General features: G+C 39.8%; 1 protein-coding gene across 2 annotated transcripts; it reads right to left on the reverse strand.

Moving 5' to 3' along the window:
- Nucleotides 1-902: 902 nt before the first annotated feature.
- Nucleotides 903-3,771, reverse strand: LOC132258636 (ras-related protein Rab-7a). 2 transcript variants are annotated; one of them, XM_059756028.1, is made up of 4 exons: nucleotides 3,465-3,771; nucleotides 1,926-2,344; nucleotides 1,090-1,227; nucleotides 903-1,017 (listed from the first exon to the last, which is right to left on the reverse strand). In XM_059756028.1, the coding sequence occupies exons 2-4, from the start codon at nucleotides 2,322-2,324 to the stop codon at nucleotides 931-933; spliced, it is 624 nt and encodes a 207-aa protein (XP_059612011.1). In that variant the 5' UTR covers nucleotides 2,325-2,344; nucleotides 3,465-3,771; the 3' UTR covers nucleotides 903-930. The 2 variants fall into 2 exon arrangements, with proteins under 2 accessions (XP_059612011.1, XP_059612012.1); XM_059756029.1 differs by lacking the exon at nucleotides 3,465-3,771 and adding an exon at nucleotides 2,420-3,458.
- Between the last annotated feature and the right edge of the window lie 6,425 nt (nucleotides 3,772-10,196).

Consider the following 10,196-nt stretch of genomic DNA (forward strand, 5'->3'; position numbering starts at 1 on the left):
CAACATAATTTACCACTCATAGTTTTGCCTGAATTCCTAACATAAAAATTATGCATTATAAAATCAAGAAAAAAAATTATCTAACATTTTACCTATTTTATTTACAGAGCTTTGTTGTTTTTATTACTGTTTCTTTTACTTTGCTGTAATTTTTGAGAACAAAATGACGCAATTACGGTGATTTTTGCTTTATCGGGACACAAGATACCCATTATGAGAACAAGAAATAGTAAATGTGATAATTTCTCTTCGGCAAAAAGGTCGATCAATTGTTTTTCTTCTCATATCCACACACTACTCATCATCGTATGATATTGACCAACAGGCAGTCGATCATTATTTTATCAATTGAAACATGCTTTCGTACAGTATGCATAACATAAAATATAAATATTTTTTTAATATCGCGCAATATTTTATCTGTCGCTCAAGAAATTGCCCAAAATTACGGATTTTTCACTCATTTGTCACATTTTCCCCATCCTCAGTACACTTTATCGTTCTATTTATCATATTTACTTTAATAATTATTTCATTTAAGGGAAAGTGCAATCCCACTCACGGATTTTTGATTGAAATTGAGTGATTAACTACTGTTTTCTTCCATTGAAAATGGTATATCTTTTCACTGTAATTTTATAAAATGTATTTCCGTTTTCACTGTGAAATGTCGCTGGATCAGTATTACATTTCCTTGTTGTTGTTGTTTACGAGATATCTTTCACCGAAAACTGATGAAAAACAAAATAATATAGCTTCACTTCTGCTTGATTTTGCACAAAAAAAGGGAAATATATAGAGAGAAGTGAACCGATTGATTTCGCAGACTTTCCATTTCGTAACACTGATCATCATATTGTATGTTACCTTTTTGTATGCAATTTAACATTATGTTATTTGATTCATTTTTTTGAAAGTCTGTTCACTTTATTAGCATGGACAGTTGTCCGAATTTCGTGGACGATTATTTGAACTAGTTAAGCTGATCGGGTCTGGAAATTCATTGTACAGTTCCACCTGAAAGTGCAGAGAGAGAGGAGTGTTTAGACGGGATCTCGTGAAGGAATGACTGATGCTTGAGATACTCACCTCACTCTCCTGGGCGAGGGCATTTTTGGCAATGGTCTGGAACGCCAAATCCACATTGATTCCCTCCTTCGCCGACGTCTCAAAATAGGGGATGTCATTCTTCGACTTGCACCACTGATCAGCCCTCTTACTCGATACCTGCAAATGGAAAATTTCAACGTTACTGGCAAAGTGAGCAAAACAAAACGACATTCTTTCACTGTAATCTTATCTTTATGGGAAAATAGCTTGATAGGTTTAACAAAATAGTAGTTTTTTGCAACGTAAGCTTTGAAAGTAATGGAGAATATTCTGTACAGATGCTCTTAATGAGAGAACATTGATAATCAGGTTCTTGCGTAAAGAGCAAATATGCACACTTAGTATCACACTCCCTGATTAAGAATATTTACATAAGAACAATGAAGCGTCTTTAGTTTCTCATTATTTCTCCCTTCATTGCTAAATTATGCAATATTTCATAGACAAATGGCTGAAAATCTTCATTTGTACTGCCTTTAAAAGCTCTCAGCAGTAATTACAGAATATAAAGACGCAATTGACCCTAACACAATATGATATTCTACCCTTGTTTTCAAGACTAAATGTTAATAAAATGCAACCAATACTCTTTACGATTGTTAATGGCTTTTTGCGACTTTGCGTCTTTCACACAAAAACAACCACACGTTCAGGCAATATCACGAATGAATCATAAGCTACCCGAGAAAGTATCGAAAAGTGAGCAGCTAACAAATTCCCTTGTTGTGCCTCATCCTATAATTGTTTGCTAACATGTTATGTCAACTCGCGAGCTGTGGTTCCACTCGAATGCACGAAAGGTAAGATCAACTTACAGCTCGGTTCTCCAAGTCGATTTTGTTGGCCAGCACGACGAAAGGGAAGTGCTCGGGATCCCTGGGACTGGCCTGAATCAGGAACTCGTCCCGCCAGGAGTCGAGGTTCTTGAATGAGTTGGGCGCAGTCACGTCGAACACGAGCACGCAGCAATCGGCGCCGCGGTAGAACGCCACTCCCAGTGATTGAAATCTCTCCTGACCCGCTGTGTCCCAGATCTGCATTGTCACCACGCGATCGTCCACGACCACCTCCTTCGTGAGGAAATCCGCCCCGATTGTGGCCTTGTACTGATTTGAGAAGCGCTTGTTCACATATTGATTCATGAGGGACGTCTTGCCCACGCTCGTGTCGCCCAGGATGATCACCTTCAGCAGCACTTTCTTCCTGGTGGCCATTCTCGCGAGATGATCACAATCTGCAAAGAGAGCGAGAGAGTGGAAAGGGGCGTCAGTCATTGGCACAAACTCAGACGTCAGCAGATGTGTCACACTTTATCAGCGAAAGCTGTTCGGAATCACGCTATCGCCCAGCTCACAATCACACTCAGTTCCCTACTTCCAACAATGGACACTCAGTTAATTGCATTATGTGGGCTCTGATTCTCTTCCAAGTTCTCTCTTCACTTCTTTGTCCTTTGCCCTCTTCTGGTCGATTCCAGCGGGGAAGTGAAACACATTTCCTCTTCTCTGCCCCTCCGCACATCTCCTTCCGCCCTGAACTGGACTAACACACTTCCTCAGATCGCCCTCCTCTGCCGCCACACACAATCTTGAGACTCGCCATTTCGAGAAGTGAACAAATTCTTTGTTTTTCTTCCTCAATATCTGACCATGAGTGACGTAACAAAATGACGACTCACTGCAATTTCGCCCCACAATTCCATCAGACACACTGATAAATGGGGAATATATCTATGCAAGCTCCGGATCTCCGGCACAGTGCAAGACAATTGAGGCCCAGAGAAGTGCTGCACTCAAAACCATGAATCATTAATTCAATTAAATGAGCACAATGGAATTTATCTTCTTACCAACTCGTGCCAAAAACTTATCACTTCCAACAGCGAAGATGTATGAAGAATCACGCAAATAGTGAGTAATCGCGGGGGCAAAATCAGCTGGATTTTGCCTTGAGACGTGTTTTTTTTATCGTGAAGAAATCCACACACAGCGTACTGGTTTCGTAGGTGTTTGGGAATTGTAATACGCAAATAACTGACACAGAGGGGCTCTCATAGGGACAGACAACAGCCTCGTGGGCCACACAAAAGCTCACTAGAACCTCTCCCTTGCATTTCCCCACATCAGCCCTGTCACGTCTCCACAACTCTTCATCCAAGCAACCAAACTCGCCTCAATTCCTCCGATTCCAACTCAATTTTCCAATTTGAACACGCAATTTCACACTGATCACCCCTCGAGTGACAAAACAATCGCCATTTTCTCTGTCAATCACAAAGAGCCCAATGCGAATTTCACCAATTTCTCACTGAAAATGCCACCCTTTCGTCACACCTCCACCTGCCCATACATTACCAGTTGCTATTTGATGATGCGGTAGAAAAATTGATGAATAATGTTATGGAATTTTACGCTTTTTTGCACAGAAAAGTCAGGAACCACCGAGCAAGACTGCGAGATTGAATAAGACTGCACGCGACCTCTTGCGGTGGGACAGGCACACCTGCAATCGATGAACTGTGGAACACACATTTGTGGAACGTGATAAGTGGGACATCGATAAGTTTTGGCGGCACTTTTCAAAGTCATGCCACATAGTCAACGGTGATATGCAAATTTAGCCACGATCGGAAATGCTCCTACGGCAATATGTACTGTAGAAATGCGCAGAAATGAGTTGAGAGGCGAGCAGAGCACGATTTCAAGGCGATTACTGAGAAAATGAAGATTACTGATTTCCCGATCATATCGAAACGTTTTCCCCAACACTCTTCCTCTATTTTGTGCAGAATTTTATATTCACTCACATTGTGATCTGTCTTAGATGTCCTAAAAATGTTTTAGATTAAAGTGTTATTAAGTAGAAATATCAAGAGATAATGCTAAATAAATTATCTCATAGCCCTCAAATTTACTCTAACGATATGAACGATGTCTTCTGAATACTAATAATCTGAAAATCACTGGAGGATTCGAACCCTAACCTGAAATAAGATATGAATTTATTGGTGTTAAAAATACAGTTTTAGATTGAGCAAAATAATATCGCGCTAAGTGTGGTTAAACATCAATATATTCCTGATTCATCGGGGTGATTTTTACACTAAAAGCTCATGTATCCTTGGCGATGGATGTTGCGGCATCTGGACTGGCTCCGCGTGTGTGCAGCAACTATGTCGGCGATAGTCATCAATATTATTTGCGCTATGGCCACATTATTGGCACAAAAGTGGAGGCTGAGAAAATGATGTGAGAATGGATGGGGAGCGAGTGAGGAGACATGAAGTAGGTGGTGGTAGATGTGGAAGATGCTTAGAGTGTGCAGAAAGGGAGAGAAACGAAATCAAATTATTGCGCGATGTTTTGTTTATTTTATGCTGTAATTTGTAATAATTGCATGCCAGCGGGTTGAATTCGTAACTAAACTGAGAATTAGCAGCCAATTGAACAGCAGATTAATGACTATAATTATGTTCACTGTGTTCTCTCGTGATGTTTGTGGAAATTCACTTCACTCCTTCTCCTTTTCATTCTAACAGAAAATTGTTTATTGCGCGAAAAGTTTTTCTGAAGGACTGCGCATGCAGAAGTGACTGGATTGGGGAGGTTCGCAGAGTAGGTAATTTAGATGCATTACAAAAATTTCTTCTCAAGACGTCTTCGCTATTCGATGGGAGAAATCCACATCGCGCTCCTTTTCCACTCACTCTGTCCTGACTCCACACAAAGTCTGGTCACTGGGTATTAAAGATGATGGTAAGAGAAGAGTGAGTACGCACGAGAGAACAAATAAAATATTAAGTGGATGCACAAAAAGAAGCAAAAAGGAGGGTGTAAAAAGTTTTTGTTTTGCCATCCACTCCATTTTACCTCTTTTTCACTTCATTTTCTCACTAAATAGCCCCACGGAGGAAAATGACTGTGTAACGAAAGGCTCGAGTGCAGACATAACAAGGAGATAATGTTTAGTTACTGAAATCTTCATAACCACAGCCGCAACTCCAAAATACTCCCAAATGAGGGTCCCATTAAGATGGAATCTCCATGGATGGGAGCTGGCCACATTGTGAAGGAAATATATTAAAAAATGATTAACTCAAATTAAGTGCATAAAAGAAAATAACAATAAAAGGAGAATCTTTCAACTGCTGCTTTCCACTCATGCCCCGATCGCCACGCGGAGCCGTGCAAAAGGGATCGCGGAGAACAAGAGCGCATACTAAAGGGAAAAAAAGAAGTCCCAGGCATCATCTCCCCTTTGGCTTACATGAGATAAAGGCTCCCTGGACCCGCGGAGAGCACAATGAAGGTGGAAAAAGGTCCACGATTGACAGCCCCGCAGACAACACAGCAACAAATTAGGGGTCATTATCGATCAACGGCTATATTTACATCAAGTTAGCAAGATGCTATACAGATAATAACTAATGGAATGGAAATACGTGCGGACAAATGGGTATTTAGTGCGCCCTAAAATATAAGATTTGAGAAATTCCTCATCTCCTCTCTCAGCGCTCAGCAAGTTGCTTCATGCTCGTATCCTTGCCTCGAGAAGCGTGAGCATCAGGGGGAAAATTGGTGTGCCCCAACTTCACAACCTCTGGGACGGATTTGACCAGATTCGCTTTTTCGCCATGCAGGACAATATTGAAAAGTAGAAAAATTACTTGTTTCCTTTTATATTACACATCTATGTATGTGATTGGTATTTGCGATTACTTAATGCAAAAAATTGTGGTGCTTCACCAAAGAAATGGCATGTTTCTTGCAAATCATGCTCTCTCTCTAAAACATAAGAAACACTTGAGGCATTTCCACCTAAACCAGCCCTGACAAATTCAAAGGAAAAACTGCGCATAGAGTTTGCAAATCTCGTTATTCTCTTTGATCACTTCGAGAAGATTGAAGATGTGATTTTGTGCAATTTGGACCCCTTGTCGTGTTGCACAAATTAACAGTCTGCAAAGGACAGAAAACGACGAAAATAGCGAAAAGAATGATTATGCAGAGGCATCCCCGAGGCGCCAATTGTCACAAGAGCAAAATCAATAAGAATGGGGAGCAAATTGCCGCCAGTGCAATTTTGCTTTGTTTCCGAATATCGCAAAATTGCCCATAATGACTGATTAGAAAATGCTCACCGAGACGCGTGATATCGATGAATAACGCCAAGAAGGAACGCGAGAATTATAGTGGCGGAGCAGCAAAGTATGACCATACATTACATATTTGCCTTATTTCCATTATATCAATTATCATATTAACAGTATCACGCAAAATAGTCTAATTGCCTCCTAAATCATTACATTAATTGCAAAAATGTTGAATTAATTACAAAGTGACTAATAACTTATAACGAGATTATTGCATAGTGTGGCTTTTACAAAGCACTCCAGTCGCGTATTTTGCCTCAATGTCGACAAAAGTTAAATTATTGATTATTATTTGTACTTTGCAACCTCCATGCATATCCCACCTTCTTTTTAATAAGACCAACTATACACAAGAACTACATTATCTCTCCTTAGTAATCATTTCAATAATATTTCATTTTATTAAACGCCCTTTTCGTACTCGCTCTGTCTTCAAGTCAGCAGATAACTTTTTCATATGTTATTCTTCCTTCTCCCCTTTCAGACTGAGATTTCAAAATTTCATGCAATCTCAAAATTTCAATATATTCATTTTCGTAGACTAAAATAATTCTACTATCTCAAAACCATCCCGAAAATAATTACATTAATTGCTATTCGATGAATAAAGCAGTGGCTGTATTTTTTCACAAAAGGACACGAAATGTGAGAAAATTTCAGCATTTTCGTCACCTTTTCAAGTCTAATTGCAATGTGTTGAGGAACTTGTGAAATCTCCCTTCGAAAATTATGATTGCGATAAACACGGTGTGGCGTAAGAAAGATTTCCAGCCATCAACACACTCACTTGCATTGTGAGAAGAAGCGCGAAAAAAGGAGAACAATTTCTGGACATGGACTTAACACATTCTCCGTGGGAGAAGTGCACACGAGGAGGAGGAGAAAATTCCGGTAAATTTTCTGCTTAAGCAGCCAGCATGATATTTACATTGGTGATGTAAATAAGCTGAAGAGGGTATTGTTCGCGTAATTGAGATAACTCGGTAAAAAATGACGTTCATGACAGATGAATCTCAAATCATTTAGGAGCTTGTTAGCTACAGGGCGAACCCGAGACGCCTGCCAGATTTTCGTGACGGACCGGCACTCAGACTGCCTCTTATATTATACATTGAAGTCTTTCGAGACTCTTGCGCGAGTGAGTCAATATATATCATTCTAATTGGATTACCCATGGGAGGATAATGTGAAAGCACCCTGTTATTCTACGTATATTTCAAAATGCTCTGTGGTGTGGATGTGAGGTAATTTATTTATCAGTTATTCCGTTTATAAGGTATTTATTTAACACATATCAAGATGTATACACCTCTCGTCTCACTAGTTAGAAGGCAGCAACACTTTGGTTCACAGCATGAAATGCTAAATGTGTTTCAAACTTATGTAAATAATTTCGTATCGGGAAGATTTAAAGTCACGATACCCCAATCCCGAGACTTATAATTCGTACAATATCTCAGATATAATAAACCCTATATATATAAAATTCTATACCACATCTGGGATGGAGTTGAATATTAAGGCGAGTATTAAATTATTCCGTGAGGGAAGATATTCACAAGACCAAAATTACAATGAACCATCATCAATTATCTCCCATTTTGTATCATATTTCTATAGGGAAAATACATTGTGCTATCGAGAGATTCTCCTCGTTAACCCGCCTTCCCTCACATTGCTCTTGTGTGTCCCAGATGACACGGTGATATAAAACCCAAATATTAGATCGGGGACATTATTACAAAATGACCCGAACAAGTGCGCAGTTGCAGAAAATGTATACAAGTGAAGAATGAGATGAATATTTTTGAAACTTTCCTCCATAAAACATTATGTGACATCCCCATTTTCCACACCCAAATCCAGTCCCAGAGGAGCAATTTCCCCCAGAATTGCTCAAGTAATTTTGGGCAAATGTTACTGGACAAATTGTCTCCATTCTCATGAAATATACCCCGATTTGCAAACAAGGATCTAGGAGAAATAAAATTGTAGTGTCGCAGAAAAAACCAAAGAAAATTCCCAGACATCCAAGTCCTTTATAAAATTAAACAAATTTCAATTGAAATTTCACCTTCATAACCTCTCTTCAAGAATATTTTCTGTTTATTGGAGATTCTGATTTCTAACCATATATTAAAAACTATATATTTTCGAGAACATTTCAATTGTCCTGAAATTTATTAAAATGAAATATTTTAGGTAAAAACATCAATCAGACGTGATTTACTTTATGGTATTTATATTTATTTCTAAGCTATTTCCCACGTAAATATTCCATATCAATTATTTGTGTGAATTGTGTAAAAATAGTTTTATGTATTTCTAACACGTAGAAATGTATAACCTACTTAGACACCTAAGTTTTTCATTTAAAAATGTATATAACTAATGTGAGTCCATATTTCATAGATTTTATTGAGAAAAAAGACAAGGGAAAAAGGTGGGAAAGGAGAAAATGCGAATGTGAGCTTAATGAAAGATAACCAATTATATTTGGAGTAGATCCTATCTCTGGCGAGCAATTCCACCTCTTGGTTCGCACTCTAATCCCTATGCACGCTGAGACACAGCGCAAATAGTACATGGTCTCGTTACTGAGAGCACATATTAATTGTTGAATGTCTCGATTAATCAGAAATCTAGACGACCGGTTCTTATAAAACACACATTTACTTTACAAATAAACTCAATTATCGCGTTAAATCAATCTCTCACCATCGGGAACAAAAACAACTACCTGCAACAGAGAAGCCCAGATTGCTCATGACGACACATGATGGTGTGATGTGTGGCGTAAATGCCACACAGGTCAGTCATTCGGGGGAGCATGTCCCACTCACCGCATGAAAATTAACCGGGGCTTCTGCAGGACGAGAATCACCGGAACTCCTCAATCCAACACAATTATAATTAAAGTATAATTGTTCCTCTCATTATTCGCGTGTGTTAGGAAAAATCCAACCCTCCCCCGGCTTTCACGAATTAGTGGCGCATGAGGCGCCGAGGAAAATTGAGTATATTTGCCCATGTATCGGTGCCTCTTCAGCTCAATTTGCAGCACTCTTCATGCTGCGATGGGATGGATGGTCGTGCGCGAGAGAGTGAGGGAGATGGACAGAGTGTCAAGAGGAAGATACGCGGGAGCAAGTGAAAAAAATAGAGTCAATTACAGAACCAAGAGTGTTTCCCCAGTAAGAGAAAGAGAGAATAGGAGAGTAATGCCAATTGGAATGACTTGATTGACTGAGGCGTATAATCACGTTTTATGTTGGTGGGCACAATCAGCCACACAGTCAGTCCTCCGAGGGCGCGTTGCCCCACACCGAAGGGGCGGAGCCCCGAATGACAGCTCCTCAGCCAATCAGCGCGTGTTGCCATGGTGCAAGAGGTGGCCTCTTGTGGTAAATTCATGGGGGAATCCACAGTCAGTGCACAAAGCCAGACCCCGCCTCGAGGAAACCAGTTTCCCTCGCTGGGCACACTAACTTGCTGCTACATTCCACCGGTTTAGTGCTTTTATTATGCGGCCAACGTTCGTTTCACCTACATGGAACGGTTTCAAGCGCGTCACGGAACGACTCAGCAGTGCTCTTGTGTTAAGTAGTGTGTGCTGTTTTATTACTCAGTGCCGCTCCCAACACCTATAATCACCCCACTAATTGCTTGCTAATATTGTCAATTTATTAATATCCATCCCCGCACAAATAGTGAAATAGTGTGAGGTGATTGTTTTTGAGCAGAAAAAACCCTTTTTTGACAACATTTTAAACACTATTCCAGTGATTTAGTTGAAAATTTTTCACGAGAAATTCCACACAAAAGTTTCTCAAATTTCTGAATACACAGAGTTGTGGTGCAATTCGAAAGCAATAGACATTCACGCTTCCGTTGTTGCTTCCTTGAGTGTGAATAAAATCGGGGAGAAATGCAA

Source organism: Phlebotomus argentipes, unplaced genomic scaffold (genome assembly GCF_947086385.1).
Source record: "Phlebotomus argentipes unplaced genomic scaffold, Phlebotomus argentipes genome assembly scaffold_4, whole genome shotgun sequence".
NCBI classification, from domain to species: Eukaryota; Metazoa; Arthropoda; class Insecta; order Diptera; family Psychodidae; genus Phlebotomus; species Phlebotomus argentipes.

Excerpts from the sequence above, each read along its gene's own strand:
- LOC132258636 (XM_059756028.1), bottom strand. The coding sequence starts at position 2,324 with ATGGCCACCAGGAAGAAAGTGCTGCTGAAGGTGATCATCCTGGGCGAC. Across the intron at positions 1,228-1,925 it reads TCGACTTGGAGAACCGAGCT|GTATCGAGTAAGAGGGCTGA; the intron begins GTAAGTTGATCT and ends TTCCATTTGCAG. Across the intron at positions 1,018-1,089 it reads CCCTCGCCCAGGAGAGTGAG|GTGGAACTGTACAATGAATT; the intron begins GTGAGTATCTCA and ends CTGCACTTTCAG.